At 37.2% G+C, this 20,086-nt stretch overlaps 1 protein-coding gene across 2 annotated transcripts in view; it reads left to right on the top strand.

Annotated features, from left to right (window-relative positions):
• The window catches only part of LOC149802077 (FMRFamide receptor-like), a 74,761-nt gene extending 55,296 nt beyond the window's left edge, over nt 1-19,465 (top strand). Inside the window, exons 1-2 of one of the 2 annotated variants that reach the window (XM_089954382.1) lie at nt 5,638-5,873; nt 17,579-19,465. In XM_089954382.1, the coding sequence (XP_089810508.1) occupies nt 17,579-18,685 (1,107 nt within the window). In that variant the 5' untranslated portion in view covers nt 5,638-5,873 and the 3' untranslated portion in view covers nt 18,686-19,465. Of the gene's footprint in view, nt 1-5,637; nt 5,874-17,578 lie in introns of those variants that run through there. The other variant, XM_089954381.1, reaches the window with a different exon arrangement.
• Nucleotides 19,466-20,086: the final 621 nt, after the last annotated feature.

Below are 20,086 nucleotides of genomic sequence, written 5' to 3'. Positions count from 1 at the left end.
TCCTCTTGGCTCCACGTCTTGTCGATGGGGTCTAAGACCCATTGGGCAAAATCGGCTAACGTGTTTGGCCCCCGAAAGATTTTTTCACGCCCTCCAGGAATCTTGCTGCAGTGAGGGCAATGACTGAAGATAGGTTCTTGAATGCACTTCTCGCACGCTCGATGAGCCACGCAGAAATTAGGAATGTGAATGCCAGTCTCTTGCATGCATTCGAAATCGAAAAAGATGAAATTGCCTTTCTTCTTGTGACCGTCCTCTTTCTCTGGTGGGGGTTGGTATTTTTGCACGTAACATTGGTGTTCCAAGTCCACGATGTGGTGACAAATGTGACATTTCTTTTTTCCTGGACATACGTGTGCCTTGGTACTATTGGTACGTATGCCTTGTCCACACGTAGGGCACAATCTCAGGAGTTGACAAGCACATTTCTGCTGTGAACCTTGCGTTTTCAGATGTTGTTGGTAACAGGTAGGGCTGACAAACGTGCGCAGACAAGTTGAACAAGGCACTGGTTCTTCGCTCAGACAGGGTGAAGAGGCCAAACATCCTGAGCATTTCGATCCACAATGCTTGTGTTGCTCTCGATTATTATAACCATGGTCACATTTCTCACAGTAATAACCGTATCCCAGGAATCCGGTGATACTGGTAATGGTATCGAAATGGTCATCGTGATGATAAACATGAATGTATTTTCCGTCCTTAAAATCTTGCCCTCGAAACAACAGAGACCCGCGCACTTCTTGAGGGTGCACTTTCAAAGTGTATCGTGGAGCTAGGGCATCTTGCAATTTTTGCATCTCAGGAATGCCACAGGGTGTGTCTTTGGACATGCCAGCTTTTCGTAACAGGAGTTCTGCTTCACTTCGTTGTTTGGCTCGGTCCGATTGTCGAATGTTCTCCCAGTCTCTTTTCCATTCTACCGTGTCGTTCTTGTTGGCATAGGTTCGTCCCACCACGATGGCACGGGCTAAACACATCTGGTCATGAGGATTGTGAATTTGGACAAGGCTACGCTTAATGCTGCGAAGGTCGTTCACCAATAACATCTTTTTGCGTCCGGTCCCTTGAGGAGGAGAGACGTGGGTCATGTCCAATGTGGCTTTTCCATCGGTGATGTCAAACTGGTCATTAGATTGTTGCACGTGTTGAATCTTGTCCATGACTTTGGAAGCGGTCAATTCTGCAGGGGTGCTAAACTCGATCCAAACAGGGGATTTCAAACCGTCGTGTTGTATGGAAAGTCTCAAGCGATCGTCTTCTTTGGGTTGACATTGTCGCTTGAGTGCAGTGAGCAGAGAATCCCACACTCCGGTGATGAACCCTTCTGCTTTCTCTAACGGTACTTCGGACTTGAAATCTTTAAACTTCACCGTGTATTTGTAAGCCGTGGTTCTAAATTTTCTAGAGGAGCGCTTTTCCGTCTCTCGAATGGAATAGTACTTTTCAGGGTTGACAAAGGGTGGTGGACTTGGTTTAGAGGGTTCGGATTCTGGTTCACTCATGTCCTCTTCAAAATCACTGGCATGAATTTGTGTCAATATTTCAGCCCTGGTACGAGGCGATAGATCACGTTTCTGCCTCTTACTTTCTTCTTCTTTCTTCTCGAATGAATGGGATCGTTTCATCTTGAAAGCAAAAAGTCAAATGACTCAAGTTCAAACACCATGAACTACTTTATAGTCATAGCAGACCAGCGTATATAAAAGGGTGTGTGTCTTGTCCTTTCACTATTCATTTCACTCTCAAGCCGAGCACAACGATGGAAGAGACTAACCAGATGGAACGTTTCGTCAGAGCTTTGCGAGGGGTCATTAGAAAATTCTCTTCAGACCAGCCTACGGACTACTCTCCTTCCTTTCGAGATAAAAGTCAAGATACTTGCTATATCTGTCAGAAGAAAGGGCATTGGTCTTCAGAGTGTCCAGACCGTCAAAAAACAGGAGCTAAAAAAGACAAAAGTAAAGATACCTGTTATTATTGTAAAGAAAAAGGACATTGGTCTCCAGATTGCCCAAAAAAGAAACAAGAGGAGTCAGAAGAAAAGAAGGATTCTTCAGAAGAAGAGAGGGATTCTTCAGAGGAAGAAAGCAGACAGGTGAAGAAAAAGAAACAGGAGACGAAAAAAAGAAGGGAAGAAAGCGAGGAGGAAGAAGAGGAAAAGAGTGTGACGGTGAAGAAATTCAAAAAACAGAGAGACTAAACAAGAAGAAAAGAAGAAATCAATGAACTTTTTATTAAAGTGTTGTGTTGTGAATTGTGAATTGGATTGTAAAAAATGGAGAAAAGAATAAATGAATGATATAAGGTAAGAGTCTTTGAGTTTTGATTTTAAAATAAGAAGCTACACTCACGCACTCATACACAGGCACGTACTATAAGGGTAAAAATGGGTGGGGTTTATTTTTTTTTTTGAGTTATTGGCAAATTGAAATTGTATTTCTTTTCGAGATATGTGGGTGGCCCTGAAAAGGGCCTTTTTTCTTTACGATGTAGGGGTGAGTTTAAGCAATCAACTTTAACTGCCTTATGCCTTTGCCACGGCCAAGGCCTACTTCTGGACTGCGTAATGTTGATGATGATGATAATGATTGGGTTGAAATCACTAAGGGTGGTACGGTAGGCTTAGTCACAGGGTTGACGTGTTTAGCTCGGGAAGGTCGTATTCTCTTCGGTCGTGATAAAGAAGTCTGATACATTTGTTTCAGACTTCTTAACTCCGCTAAAATATCCAACAGTACCGTGACCGTTTGATTCTCACCCTCTTGTTTCTTTGCTGCTACTTCTTCTTGCTGTTGTTTTTTTCTTACCTCTTCTTCTTGTTGCTGTTGCTGTAGGAGAAAAGCCTGTTCCGCTTCTTTTTGTCGTTGCATAAATTTCTCCAATTCTTCTTTCTGTCTCTGTCTAAAATTCTCCACTTGCGGTAATGAAGAAGGTAACGAAGGCTCCGGAACAAATTCTTGCGAGGAGAGAAAATCCACAAAATCCCAATTCACCTCTTCTGAAAGTAAGTCCGGGTTCCCTTGGGCGGTCTCCGCTGCTGGTGCACCCCATTGGATCGTTTTCTGAGTTTCCGTCATGTTGAATCACTGTCGCATAGATTGACTGCACACAAGCGCTAGCAGATCTATATTGACTACGTGACGTCACAGACTGCTCTCTTCGGATTGGATGCAGCTGGCTGAATTTTGTAACGCGTGTTCGGATTGGTGAATGAACTCAATCCGTTTCAATCCTACCTGTCCCTATAAATAAGCGCAGTTCAGTGCATTGATTCACCTATTCTCGGAGCCTCAACATGTGGACCGACGTTGAATCTTCAACCCTTGTGTCAACAATGATGTTCAGGACGGACATGCTCATGTATGTCCGATCCAAGTGGACCGTTGTCCACAGGACCAGCAGCAGCCTGTGGATAAGAAGAGTCTATATAGAGAGACAAGGTTGCCTCAAGAGGACTCTGATGTATGGCCCTGCTGTAAGACGAAGTTTGAGGACAAGAAGATGTCGCAAATGCCCTTTATGTTAAGGGCATATTAACATAAACCAAAGGCCCTTTTCAGGGCCAGCCATATTTCTCGAAAAGAGATAGTCTTTGAATTGCCTACCCCTTTTTTTATTTTATTTTTTTTTTTAAAAAAAATAGAGACCCTCCCTGTTTCAATTTTACATAGACCCTATACAGTCCCAAGGGTTTATGTCCATGTTAAATTTACATAGACCCTATATTGTCCCAGGGTTTTTGGCCATGTTAATTCCCATAGACCCTATATGTTCCCACGATTTTTCTCCATGTTAAATTTACATAGACCCTATATTGTCCCAGGGTTTTTGGCCATGTTAATTCCCATAGACCCTATATGTTCCCACGATTTTTCTCCATGTTAAATTTACATAGACCCTATATGTTCCCAAGGGGGTCTGTAATGATAAATCCCATAGACCCTATAAGATCCCCATTAACTACTCACACTTATGCATATCCCATTATCAGATATGTAATGAACGTGATTATATGGTACCGTTATATAACTGTATCTGCTTTGTTACTGACAGGATGCTGAAGCGCTACTAGTATAGATACAGATTTGATGTAGGCCTGGCCTGTTTATTAGCATGCATTTGAAAGCCTAAATCATGATGACAGATACCATTACCCTGATAAAGAATTCAAAACAAGTATACATTAAAAAGCTTGGACATGCTTAGATGTCCATATTCATGCGCATCTGACCAACTGTCTGGCCTATGTAACCTAGATTATGACGCAGGGGCCAGTATTTAATATCCATGTATTTAATACTTTAATCGTCAAATTTTAATAAAATCTGCAATTAATACTTCGCCTTTATCACATTTTATAAGCAATGAGTATTCTTTCACGTTTATAACTGTTCGTAAGACTCAAGTACCCAATGGCATTCTTTCACATTTACGATAGTTCGTAAGACTCAAGTACCCAACTGTATTCTTTCACATTTAAGACATTTCGTAAGACTCATCTGCCGATGACATTCTTTCACATTTACGACAGTTTGTAAGCCTCATGTGCCCATGGACATTCTTTCACACTTGTGACAGTTCGTAATTACGACTGAAATATCCATATGCATTCTTTCACACTTGCGACAGTTCGTAAGACTCAAGTGTCGACGTATATTCTGGACATATACAATGTCAGATGGCAGTAATAAACAATTAAACTCCCTAACCACGCATTATAAATGCTTACCATGAAGGATTTAACTTAAGAGTTTAAAAGCCATCAATAAAACAACTCGTTCTTATTGTACTAAAATTTGCATAATCTTCAACAGAGCGGCCATTGCATTCCTATGCATCGTACCACAACCTTCCCTTAGAAACCAACCTTGAACTTGATCTAGTAATAGAATTAGACATGAAACGTCCATTATTGAATTACAAAATTAATTGTTCGACCTTGAAGTTGGATGAGGATGGTACTTTTATCTGTATATCTGGTAACACCATACCTGATTAAATTGAATATAATGAAGCAGACCCCACATAATAATTCAAGTGTGAATCGATATATAGGCATTGGATTTGCCTTCATGACTTTAATGATTTGCAAGACGGTTTCAAAATAATGAAATAAGTGATTGGGTGATGTTACTTGTTATAACTCCTGACAGGATAAGCTATAAATTATGAACTTGAGGTGATTAACAATGCACCTAATTACAACTGGTGTGTAACGCGCTGTCTGCGGGCCCAGGAACGTAGAACAGGCCCGACTGGTCAACCTAATATGTCGTAAAACGTGACAAATGGAAAGACTAGCCGCGGTCGCTATGTTATGAGCAGTCGGACTCGCGACCAAAAGACTGCACGTTCGAATCGTACGATCTGAACAGCCTTGTTACTGTAATGCGTCCACTGGCTAGGCACTTAATTTCGATTACCCTCGGCATTAAATGGCTACTTGTGTTGCTGTTCCGTACAACGCCAAACCATTCCAAACTGTAACGCTTATCTGCTTCCCAGAGCTCAGTTTTAATTGCTACTTATCATGTAGGGTCAAGGCATTCGGTTGAGTGCTGATTTATTGCTTCAAAGTCTTATCTTGTGATAACAAGTGGTCTTACTCGCATCAAAGACCAATATGGCAGACAAAGCAAATTGTCGAATTTACTAAACACAAAAGGAAAGAACAGCTTGAATTCAAGATATAAAAAGCGGAATATTGTTGAAAGAGGCTACATCACTGGAAGTAGCCGTGACAAAAAATAGCTATCGTCAACTCCATCCGAGACAGAGAGACAGACAGACAGACAGACAGAGCGGCATGCATACGGATATAGCTAAATAATTTGTGCTAGTCCCTTGGAGTTTACTGACCACATTTTAAGGTACATTTATTCTGCTTTAATGTTGTAAACACCTTCCTAAATCGGAAAAGCATGACCTATCATTGTACATACATTCCTAATTGGAATGGCCTGACCTAAAGTTGTACTCACTTTTCTAAATTGGAAAGGCCATATCTAACGTTGTAAATACCTTCCTACATTGGATTCGCCTGACCTAACGTTGTAAATATCATGCTCAATTGGAAAGGCCTGATTTGACGTTGTAAATACCTTTCTAAATTGGAAAGGCCTAATTTGGCATTGTAAATACTTTTCTAACTTGGAAAGGCCTGATCTAACATTGTTAATGCCTTCCCAAATAGGGAAGGCCTCATCTAACGTTGCAAATACCTTCCTAAATTGGAAAGGCCTGACTTAACGCTGTTAATATCTTCCAAAATGGGACAGGCCTACAATATACAGTAGTAAAATGGGACAGGCCAACAATATACAGCAGTAAAATGGGACAGGCCTACAATATACAGTAGTAAAATGGGACAGGCCCACAATATACAGTAGCAAAATGGGACAGGCCTACAATATACAATAGTAAAATGGGACAGGCCTACAATATACAGTAGTAAAATGGGACAGGCCTACAATTTACAATAGTAAAATGGGACAGACCTGCAATATACAGTAGTAAAATGGGACAGGCCTACAATATACAGTAGTAACATGGGACAGGCCTACAATATACAGTAGTAAAATGGGACAGGCCTACAATCTCTAGTTGTTAAAAGCACCTAATCATGATCTTCACGCACGATGATCTCGATGTCTGGGATGGTCGTTTGGAGTGTTATTGTGTGTTTTATGGTAATTACTTGACAAAAACAGATTTGTTTGGGTAGAAACAAAGTTTCTGTGTACTTAATTATTGTAGTAAATTTAGAGTATGTGCACGTGGTTGTAGTGCCCCGTTTTAAGCAATTCTTAGATTTGTGTGATTACTTGTTTGATTATTGGAATTTGGCGCCATGGAAATATTCCTGGCCCGAACTAATGAGCTAATCAATAGGAGCAAACGTCACGGAGTGAAGTGTTAGTGTGTTTCCATGATGTCCTGGTTCACTAGTAGTGAATTCCGACCAGAACCGAATGACTGTCCCTGTCGTAAAATAGTACATATTAAAAGCTAGTGGTATACATTGGTAGCGTGCCTGCAAGGACAGCACTTACGGTATTAAACCGGTAAATTACACAAGGGCATAAATAAAAAGGGACTTGGCAGAGACCGTTTATGTCGCCATGCGGCCGAATATGGTGCAGTTATATCGGCGAAATGTGCCTGGAAAGCATACATTGACTGGCCTAAGGTGGCGGAGTTAAAATAGTTCCCATTGTTAGGGAGTACTCACATAGGTTCTAAGGCGTGAACGGTTGGTGGTACGGAAACATAATGAAGCCAAAACACGCAGATGTACGGTTGATGGATAGTTGACAGTTTGGTTTATCTGTGGTCTTGCATTAATTAGAGGAAAATTTAGGTATAGAATGGACACGTCGGGCTTTCTGATTTACAACTGAGATTGTATGGAAGTCTTTGGAAAGTCGGGGAAACTTATGACTTCTAGCGAGAATCGCGCCAGGGTTTGACAACCGCTCGGTCAAGTAAATACCCGTGTGCGTGTAACATTATTTTTACATTTTAAGTAAAATCATAAATATATTTATCTATCCACTCATCTATTCGTCCATCCATCCATCGAGCAATCCATAAACATAGCTATATAACATTCTAAATATCTATCTAGTTTCTTTCTTTTTAATCAGAGATATTTACCTTAAGCCTGCTTTCAATTTTAAACGTTTTGAAACCTTATCACAGACGTGATATTAATAAATTCGCTCTGATAGTAATCGTTAGGTAGAATATGTCGTATTTTGCGAACAGACTAAAGGAGGGTGTGCCAAATGCCTATTTTGCGAACTGACTAGCGGAGGCTGAATAAAAAATTTATATGGAAATCATGCCCCTGGATCCCTTCTTGAAATCTGTTTATTATGTTCTGTGTACACATCCAAAGAGCCCTAATTACGCCACTGGCTAACTTACTAAACAAATCAGATATAGGCGTAAGGCTACAATGTAGATGTTAGAGAGTAAACAAGTCCAAGATTTCGTGCAGATATAAAGTCGCGCAGGAGACACTATTTACACATTTTGTTCGACTATACTAGTCTTCGTCGTACTTGAAACTTTGTGGCTATTCGTATACAACAAGAAATTAAATTCTTCACGAATACATTTGATTTTACAATATGTAAAAGAGGATAAGTTCCATTTATCACTTTATTCTTTTAATGAATATAATCAACAAGCCAAAAAATGAAAACAAACAAATCCTTACTCCATGGTCGTAGTGAAAATTAGCATTATTTACACACACACTATCTGTAAAATTTGAATATTCCTTACTTGACATCGTACGAACTGTCGCACCATCTGTACAGTGCATTTGTGCACCTGAGGAGTATGACTGCATACAAATACAACTAAAAGCCATACATAGGTGATTTCATACAAATATAACTATAAGCTATACGTATGATTTCATACAAATACAACTATAAGCTATACAAATGTAATTTCATACAAATACAACTAAAAGCCATACGTATGATTTCATACAAATACAACTATAAGCCATACATAGGTGATTTCATACAAATACAACTATAAGCTATACGTGTGTGACTTCATACAAATACAACTATATGCCATACGTATGTAATCGCATACAAATACAACTATAAGTCATACGTATGTGATTTCATTCAAATATAAATATAAGCTATACAGATGTAATTTCATACAAATACAACTATAAGCCATACGTATGATTTCATACAAATACAACTATAAACTACACGTGTGTGACTTCATACAAATACAGCTATAATCTATACAAATGTAATTTCAAACAATACAACTATAATCCATACGGATGTGATTTCATACAAATACAGCTATAAGCTATACAAATGAAATTTCATACAAATACAACTATAAGCCATACGTATGTGATTTCATACAAATACAACTATAAGCTATACGTATGTGATTTCATACAAATACAACTATAAGCCATACGTATGAGTTTTCATGCAAATACAACTATAAGCCATACGGATGTGATTTCATACAAATATAAATATACGCTATACATATATGATTTCATACAAATACAACTATAAGCTATACGTATGTGATTTCATACAAATACAACTATAAGCCATACGTATGTGATTTCATACAGATACAACTATAAGCCATACGTGTGTGACTTCGTACAAATACAACTATAAGCTATACGTATGTGATTTCATACAAATACAACTATAAGCCATACGTCTGAGTTTTCATGAAAATAGAACTATAAGACATACGTATGTGATTTCATATAAATATAAATATACGTTATACATATATTATTTCATACAAATACAACTATGCGCTGCACTAGTGTGATTTCATATAGATACAACTATACGCTATTCGTGTGTGATTTCATACAAATACAAATGTACGCTATATAAATATGATTTCATAGAAATACAACTATAAGCTATACGTATGTGATTTCGTACAAATACAAATGTACGCTGTATAAATGTGATTTCATACAAATACAACTATACGCTTTACGAGTGTGATTTCATACAAATGCAACTATACGGTATACAAATATGATTTCATACAAATACGACTATAAGGGAAATGCGGTTATTCATGTATCAATGCAAAGGCAAAACGCCCCATATTGACATAACTCCTCATCTCTAGCTTGCACTTATGTATTGGTTCTTGTTCTGTCCATCATTTTGGTAAATATCTGCTAAAATAAACACAATTTACTTACTGACTGTATTTACTTTTAAGAATAAATAGTAAACGCCTGAATTCTTTTAACATGTTAAATCATGTAGTATATCACTAAGTGTTTAGGAGTTAAGTACGAGTCATCCTCGTAATCTACGACTGAAAATCCTCTTCGCTCTAATTTCGCACAAGGCTGCCTGTGGTTAGATTCTCACGTTTCTCGTGTATATGCACAAACTTGGTTAGCCAGGGGCTACGGCAGAATCTTTTTTTTTTTTTTTTTTTGGTGGGGGGACAAACATGTAGTGGTCAGCTCATCAGCTTTTACGTTTTACGGGTGTAGGACAAACCATGTTTTATAGGTGAAGTCTATGAGTGGCAAATGCATCCCCCCTTCCCTTGCCCCTGTGTTCGGCCGTCAGTTGGTTAGCCAGTCACTGCGAGCCTGATTAACAGTTTATTTTGAAAGTTAACCCATCATGACCTTTCATGCTGACTGAGTAAGCCAAACAAAATTTCTCTTACAAACGCAGCCACGTATCTAATGATAAGGAGTAACTTAATTTGATTTGTAAGAGCTTATTTCACTGGCTGGTTGATGGCTTATTTTTATGTTTGCATACTCATGAGAAATGAAGAATTATTATCGCAGGCAGCTACAGATCAAAAGTGAGCGTAGCGGGTTTTCGACCGTGACTTGACGATGAATGTAAGTGTACACTCAAGTTAAATTAGTTGGGAATAAAGGCCCAGATGAGTTTAGGGCTGCAAATCAAAGGTCTGAATGAAAATATAGTGACCTACATGTCACTGCCACCATTATTGTTATTGTTAGAGTCAATAAGCATTCCACAAAATAATTCTACGACTTGTGGAGAAAAGAATGAAAAGTAAGACAAATTATAAGTTTCAAAACAATAATACTGGAGAGAACTGTGTCTCGGTAAACACAGGTTTTAAAGTCCAGTGTTACTGATAAACACCTTTGTTGTCGAGATTTATGCGGAAAAGCAAGATGTTTGATCTCGATACCGTTAGAAAGCAAGCCGTCTCCATAGTGATAGGCTGTGTCGTATGTGTCTTGAAATGTCGCACGTGTATCAGATTAATTTAACGTGTATGTGGGATGGGGTGGGGATTTGGGATACTTTTTCGCTTGCATACATCAGACGTTCAGATAATAAATGTAGCAAATCATAGCAAAAATATTTTCCAGCAAAGGAGAGACCAGCGTTTATTAATAGCAGAAAAAATAAGCCAAGATGGCTATGACGTGCGAATAACTATAACAGTCTAGCTTTCACGTCAACAAATATATCCAGCTGACGATGATGTAACTTTTCAGCTTCAGTTTTATCTTGAGATTCAAGTTTACAAGTCATCAAGTTGACCTCTGATGGAACGCTAACCACTGAGTCATCGCGGTTCCTTCCTCCATTAGTCGTGCCTTACGATATACGTGAGGGGGCATCGACCTATTCCACTTCACTGAGCCCGAAGAGGGTAACAAATTATTCCACAAAACGTACGTGTCTCACTTTTGTGTTTGTTCCATAAATCGACAAAGAATTATTAAAGTTAGTTGCTATTGCGTTTCAGAAAATAGTTGAGGTGATGAATTTCCTAAATAATGACAGTATCGATGATTACTATCATAAAAAGATTTACCAAAATAACATTTCTTATATACCTACCTACCTACCCACCTACCTTCTTACCTACCTACTTCATGCATACATACATACATACATGCATACATACATACACACATATATACATACATACGCTTCTGGAGGTATGTACATCTATCAAGAAAATACCATTGTCGTGGTTTCAGCGTAATGTATAGAATTGAAAATCAAACCACTGTTAAAGTTGTTTTTCTTTTTTTTAAATTGCCTTTTTGAGTTGTTCTTGGATGCGCCGATAAAGGTACCAATCATGCTGTATATATCCTGTTAATTATTCTTCGATTTTGCCAGGATACCTAGAAATATTTACTAATAAGTTAAGCCGACTGAAGATTTATCTTACACAAATTCTTATAAGAGATAACGTAATAAATATTTATATTTCTTAAACCCATTCGTAATTTAAGAGTTCTATATTAGTTTTGTTTTTCGGCCTCATTTAAATAGTTTTCATCGCCACGTGAAATCAGTCTTTGATACTGGATTTAATTACAAAGTTTCCTTTCTTTAAGAAACAGAATTATACCCAATCTGGAACTTAGTGACATATTTATGTTGTTTCATATCTCACACAGCAAGTGGAATGATTAGGTGAATACATTGGATAATTCTGAAGCAAGAAACTATCTTTTTCCAAAGTATCAACCTACTTCATATATTTCTTGATTTTGATTGCCATTAAGTGATTAAGGTACATTTAGTTTAATTTAGTATAGCATAAATTCTTAAAAATGCATTCCATGGAGATAAATTTAACTACAATGTCTTTCTGATAAATCCCTCCATGACTTCAAGAGTATAAAATGTTTCTGTTGTAGGTTCTAAATACATTTAATTAGCATGAGACAACCGCGTTTGAGTTTACTTAAAACGTGGATTTTGTATCTTTATTCCGGATCTAGGCCATATAAGAATGATATCTAGAAAGTATGAACCATCTTTTCAACTCTAAAAAGTACTTAGAAGTATAAAACATGCTTAATTTGTCACTATCAAACTATTTGTTGTTTTATTTTTCGATTCTGTAAACTATTACTTTTCTGCGTTTTCTTTTTGCGATAGATTAGCAATGGACGATCACATTTATCGTACAGAAAATGTTCCGTGGATATACGTTTATCTATGCTTTTGGTTCTATAGGCGTGAGGTCTTAAATGTGCTTAAAAAGATTTATTATTTGTGAATAAAACTGTACACGGGAGATGGTCGTCCTGCCCTAGGTGTAAAGTCGGCCCAGATGTAAGGCTGTAAGTCTGATACACTTCTTGAACTTAGCTTTATGTCAGTAATGAGCCATTGTTCGTGACTAAATGTGTGTATGGACAGTTACTGTACGAGTAATTATTGTATTCGTGGCTAAATGTGTGTATGGACAGTTACTGTACGAGTAATTATTGTATTCGTGGCTAAATTTGTGTATGGACAGTTACTGTACGAATATTTATTGTGTTAGTGCGTCAAGTAAAAATTACATACTTTAGATAGAAATTTATCGAAACTGAAAGTTTTATCTCTTAGAAAGTGCTCGGGAAATACTTTTCTCGCCCATTTCTATGCATATAGATATATAAAACGAATGCTAAAAGTTGACATATATGTTTAGTACAATTGTCTGTATTGGGTGATTTGGTGCGTTCTGAAATAAAGATAGAAACTAAGCGAGAACAGATGGTTACTTTGTCCATTTTGCCCGAATAAACCTTGGAAGGGTTGTACGGTCGACTTAAATGAATTGTACGGGCTGCTTTGAGAGAGATTTGTGAAACAATTTAGAAGAAACTCGATTTTCGACAACTTTACTTTGTTAATATTATTATTATTATAAATTTCTATAATAGTTAGAAATAAATTTCATTTTGTTTGACGAATTGTACGTTCTACGTTGAAAAGCAAGTGAATCATCTCCTTAAAGGTAAATTAAAGAAATATACGTCACATACCACCATAGTGTTGCAGACGTATATGTCACATATAACCATAGTGTTGCAGATGTTTGTCACATATCACCGTAGTATTGCAGACGTTTACATCACATCTTACCGTAGTATTACAGACCTATACGTCACAGTATCACCATAGTATTGCAAACGTATCTACTTAGCCGGAAATAACCATCAGCTTATTGACAAGATGGACTTCACAACACTCATCCCGCAATTAAAATTCACCCACCGCACCCGCTCTGCCTCTGCGAAATGGAATTGGAAAAGAGCATGATACTCAAGGGCAATATAATCATCAGAACCGCCATTTTGACCTTGAGCATCACCATTTCATCCAATATGATTGAATTTTTTGTAAAGTTGACAATTTGACAGCCAGCATGTTCCAAGCAGTACGGTTTATATATGTTCAAAATATATACAGTAGCTTGAGAGCAGTTTACAAACATATCCAATAGACAGAAGAATACACTGGGACTGATCGTGAGATGCAGACGTATATTCTTATGCCCAGTGTTACCTCCATCCATCAACACACATATCGATTCATCCATCCACATCGTCTTTCAAAGATCTATATCATGCAAACATACAACACAAATGCACGCACAACAACAACAGCAACATAAATTAATTGCCAACTCTCTAATTGATAGAACTTGGACATCGTGTCATGTTCATTATATAAATAGATCTCTAACAATTTACGCGCCGTCTGCTCCGATATTTTCTTCTTGGTTAGAAATATTTTAAATCTGGAACAAATCCTGACTTCTAAATAGCACGAGAGAGAGAGAGAGAGAGAGAGAGAGATTAGTCATTTCAGATGCAATAATACTTTATTGAGAGAGAGAGAGAGAGAGAGAGAGAGAGAGAGAGATTAGTCATTTCAGATGCAATAATACTTTATTGTCAGTATTTGCAATAATTTTGTCCACTGGTTGAACTTATTGTCTCTGGCTGTGTAATTGGCCTTACCAGTTTCAGTACAAAAGAAAGTCACGGTAAGCACTTGAAAGATTACGCAGACCGGACAATGTAACCATTCTTGCATGCGTAAGTTTCAAAACATATGGAATTTAACTTTACAGTTATTATGGGTCTTGATGTAGCCAGTATGTGGCTGAAATACAATCATTCGGCTTCTTATATATGGGTATAAATCAACAAAATTCTAATATATTGGTAGAAATCGACGATATTCTAATATATGGGTAGAAATCGACGATATTCTAATATATGAATAGAAATCGACGATATTTTAATATATGGGTAGAAATCGACGATATAATGTTTGCTCTTTTACCGACAGTTTCTGCTTTCAACTTCAATAAATCTGTGTCTATGTGAGATTCATCAATGACACTTGAAGTACAAACATATATTCTATTCGCACAATAACTGGTTAAATATTAGCCATAAAAAATGGTTCGATACTGAGACAGATAATTGTATATGAAAGGGCAAATCATGTTTAATGCATTCTATTCGGGTCGGCCGTTCACTGAGGTTAGACCGACCATTATTTGTGTTCGGCCTTTTTCACAGCGTTGTTTGTCGACGAATCAACACTCATTTTTATTTGATCATGGAAAGTGTCCTTTCCTCCTTATAAATGGTTAGTTTTACTACCGACCTAACTTAATATAAGGGTTTATTATATTTTGGTATCACTGAACTGGTCTGGAGTAAATATTATTTATAGATATATAACGTACTTTCAGGCATGGAATGTTTAAGTGGCTCAGGCGTACTGTCATCAATATTATGTACAATAAAATTTATACCTGGTTTTATTACCTTTTATGTTATTTTAAATATCCGTTCTTCAGGTACAATGCATTTTTCAGCGACTTTGTCAAAAAACTATTTATTGCCATTATAATATTGCATCTGAAAATCTTTTGGAAGTAAATGTAAATTTTAGTTTGCCTCAAACACATATTTTAACGGCTCTACTAACTAAATTTATACGTATTATTCAAATCTTTACATACACAATCGTCTCCCCTAAAGGCGAATATGGTCTTGCAAGGTTTGTGTTGTATATTCACTTACGAGGTATTTCTTTTCTGACTGAACATGAACGAGAATGTTCCCCTAATTACCCTATCCACCCCACCCCCACCCCTTTGCTTCCTCGCTGACTGCATTCCTTCTATACCTAGAAATTTTCACTATATGATATCTTGCCAAATGTTTTGAAAAATCCAAGAACGACTCATCCATGCTGTCTAAGCAGGCATTTTCAATTTCAAATGTTTAGTTTGAAATAGTTAATTTGCTATTGAGTGTGCGTAGCACTTTCGAGAGGTAATTTAACCTAACTCGTCTTCTCTCGTTTCCCGACGAGTTTGAGCTATCGAGTTTCGATTGTACAACGACTGGATATTCTTGTTGATGAAGAGTTGAAAATGGATCGCCATTTGATGCTAATCCTTGACCAGTCAGAATCATATTCAACAAAAGAATTACGTTCTCAGACGATGTAATCGATCACGATTGCTTGAAAAGCTAATTTACACTGTTATTTTTCTGGATTTCGAAAACATATTTTTAATTTTTATTATATCTTCAGATACAGTAGTGAAAATTAACGTTATAAATACATGTAGCGTATAGTATAGTTAATAAATATATAGCAAGAGAAAGTTTATAGTTTAATTTACAATATTGAATTAAACGTCGATTTTGTAACTTTTGGGCTAGAACGGGTAGGTGGCATATGTTACATGTAGGTTAAACTATCACTATCAAACATGGCGTGAAAAGTACAGTACATGTGGTGAAGCGAGATGTAAGCTAATAGCCTCCCCATATAGCCAGTTGTCAATGATTGGTAATCGATTAGGTGTCATTCAATGCAAACATTCGTTCGATCCTAAATTTAAAAACGCATTTTCATTGCAAATGTAGCCTCGTTTAACTACACTCACTCATAGTCATATACTATCTTCGTTGTGCGAATTACTCAGATCTAACAGAGCCACACGTGAAATATCTTCATATCTTATTGCAAATAATCATAACGATCTTATGCACTATATTAACTTTTAATGGTGGAAGAGCTATATCTTTAAACGCATTAATCTATTTGTAATTGTCCCCACCCACCTTCCAAGGTTCTATGGTTACGCTACAACTAGATTTATCGCTTCAGGAAAGCTTAGCCTATGAGTTTTAATTCTGATTCAGAATATTGTTTTTAGGAGGAAGTGAATTATATATTTATGGCACGTGCTTCTCTTCAAGTTCATAAATATATATCTCTATCGTTATTTTCTAAATTGCAAACGCAGTTGAGTCACTGCAGATATATTGGATACTAATCAACTTTGACTTTCATGTGAACCTTAATCTTTAACTAGAGTGCCTTTAACCGTTCATGTTACTATTTACGCTTTGTCTTTATTTATCATTTCAAAAAAGTTAATATAAATTTGTTATTTCTAACTTTCCTTGATTTCTGACAAACTAGAGTTCCAAAATAGTTCCTTACACAATGGTCCTAAGATACCCTCTTATAGGAGGAACATCGAAGTGTTAACCAAAGTTGTGAGGTTAATTGGCATTTCAGACTTTTTTGAGAGTATTGTTAAACAATTCACGTATTTTATGTAAGCCACTATCATATATGTACGCTTGAAGGCAGGTAAGCACTAGTATGTATATATGCCATAACACAGGTAAGCGACTAGCATATATGCATACTTGAAGGCAGGTAAGCACTAGTATATATTCACTCTTGAAGGCAGGTAAGCACTAGCATATATTTATGCTTGAGGACAGGTAAGCACTAGCGTTTATGTATGCTTGAAGGCAGGTAGGCTACTTGACTGACGAATTGATAGATAAAGTTAGAACTTTGTATGTATCAACTGGTTTCTTTAATTGATCGTGTCCAATACAACAGAATAATGATTATCATAGTGGGAAAGATATAGGTTTATAAACGTACATACTTTATTTTACCTAGCTTGCTCAAAGAGAACTGAACATATACATAAAATTTCCTTGAAGCATGAGTTTGCTTGTTTCAGCTGATGGAACGGGATTTGAAAGAGATTATAGATTCGCACGGTAATTAAAGTTGTGGATAAAATATGCTTGGTTGTCAACAAGATATCGCCCACAGCATGACATTGCAACTACGCAGCACACTGCTTTATATCTTTTCCAATCAACACTTTTCTCTTCTGAAATACCTTTTAGTGTTACAATTATTTATTGGTATTTTACTTTCAGATGGAGAACACAACTTGTCCGAGCCACATTTGGAATGAAAATGTAACAGAGAATGTTAGCCGGTCTTCCTTTATGGTGGAGGCATACGCAGAGAAAATCTACGAGATTTACCTTCCCAGGGTTCTTTCATCCTCGAAGTATGTCCGGATTATTATGTATATATTTGGTTATTCCGGTAATCTTTTAGCATTTCTGCTTTGGATACGGAAACCAATGCTTCACTCATCAGGTTGTTACCTTGCCGCCCTTGCCATGTCAGACCTTGCGTTTCTCATCCTTGACTTGCTTTACAGCCTCCACACTGAGTGGGGGATTAATGCCCTCAATGTTCCAATCCTATGCGAGACTTTTACAATTCTGTATCTTACTACACAGTACACGTCTCCACTTCTGACACTAGGATTTACCACCGAACGTTACATCGCCATTAAGTTTCCTCTGAAAAGGAGAATATACTGCACGCCAAAACGCGCCATCACAATGGTGATATTTCTGGCGTTTTTATCTTTGGCTTTGTGTGGTATTCAGGGGTATTTCTGGACTTACGACAAGAAATTGAAAGAGTGCGTAAGGAGGATAGACAAACTAGAAATATGGGAGTCGTGGACCTGGTCCACAGAGATGGTCATGTTTCTGGCAGTGCCAGTCATGATTCTGGCTCTCAACATGTTGGTCATTTCCGAGATTCGTAAATCACGAAAGATTGCATTGAAACTACATCGTATCTTATTCAAAACAACGGCGACGACAACCATGCTTCTAGCTGTATCATTCTTTTTGATTTTGACCACGCTGCCTGTAAGCATTGCCTACGCATTGAATAACAGCTTTCCTCCTGGAAGAATTCATAATAGTCTGTTAGATATCAACGAGGACCCTATTTGGCGGGCTCATCTTAGCTATTATGAAGCAAGAACGATAATATACAATGTAGGCTTGACACATTACGTAATGAACTTTTACATTTATCTCGTGGCCGGTGATAGATTCCGGAGAGATGTACTGATAATGTTACGTTGCAAGAAATCTGCGCGAAATCTTAGCCGGATCCATACAAGATCGGAAACAACTAAAATGGAGTCATTTTGCAGCAGTGACACATTCTAACTAGATTGGACAATTTAAAACGAAGCTTCTATGCTTGTGTTTGTTATTTCAGAGTGTTGGTGACAGCCTGGCTGCAGATGATTTATCTTAAATATCGAGAAAACAAGACGCACACAATGTAGCTGATGAATTAATTAAAGGTGGAAAACAGGATCATCTAGGCGAATCTGTAGGATAGAACAACTACCGATCTTCTGTCCCTGAAGGATTGTATTATTCAAGGAGTTTGACAGAAACTGAGATGGTAAGATTGTTTAGTTTCAAGAGCGAGCATCAGATGGCCACCATAGACGTGTTTTGTAATTTGTGCCGTGCACAAAAGCAATGAAGCATTTTCAAAGCAAAGGTCTTTTTAACAAAGTTGAGATGTAAATAATGATTGTTCTAGATGGATCTCCAAACGTTTCTGGATATTAAAGATTGACCGGAGATTATACAGTTTCTTTCAACATAGATGCCAACTCATTTACCATATTCAGAATGTGGAACTAGATTTGTTAGGCCAGCTATTTCTTCGAAATTTCACAATATATTATTACGTGTACATTTTTTTTTTTGCTGTATCTCTTTGTGACCATGTATGACCAAAGTAACTTGAATCTTACAGAAAACCAGTGTTCATTGTTTTAACTTCCTAGCCTGAATAAAAGGTTGCATGATCTATTGAATCTGACATAAGAATAAACAATACAATCTCATTTTAGAGCAACACAACTTATGTTTATTGACTAAATTTTGCAAAAATAAAATGACCATGAAATATTATTTTAAACAAATTGACATACATTTCACCTTTCGTCTTCATTGCCTCCCTGCCAACATTTTAGATTAGCACAAATTAGTGAAAGAGTAGAATTTCTATTTAAATCCCTTCATTTTTATTGTCACTTGCAATGTTCTGGGAAAACGTTGTTAGGAAAAATATACAAGTGAGAGGATCCTTTGTAGCAGGTTAAAAAGTTGCCCCCCCCCCCTCCAAAATAAAAGTTTACATTAAGTTGCAATCCTTATAGTCGGCCTTGTTCTGCACAGCTGTTTACAAAATGACCATACCAAGTTTCATAGATCAATGACATGACCCGCTCTGGCACTGTACCCTATAATACTACACAGAGTCCACTACTCATGGCTAGCGAAGCGGAGGCTATGTATGGGTATGTATACATGAACTGTTGCCTAATCTCGCACACATCGATAAATATCTAACCGTGATCCTTTTGTTTTATAATAAACGAAGAAAGCAAGAGACAAACGTTGAATTAGCTGGATTTCATTAAGATTAATATTTCTTTAATAATATATTGCAAAGATCTATGCCATCTTTAGGTCTAAGATCAGACGTGGATGAGAATAAATCTGAATAAGACGTGTTTAAATGTAGTTTGTATTGCAAGAAAAGAG

Source organism: Sinohyriopsis cumingii, chromosome 4 (genome assembly GCF_028554795.1).
Source record: "Sinohyriopsis cumingii isolate HCF-2022 chromosome 4, ASM2855479v2, whole genome shotgun sequence".
In the NCBI taxonomy this organism is placed as follows: domain Eukaryota; kingdom Metazoa; phylum Mollusca; class Bivalvia; order Unionida; family Unionidae; genus Sinohyriopsis; species Sinohyriopsis cumingii.
Note: the sequence above shows the minus strand (reverse complement) of the source record. Positions and strands in the feature narration are given on the sequence as shown.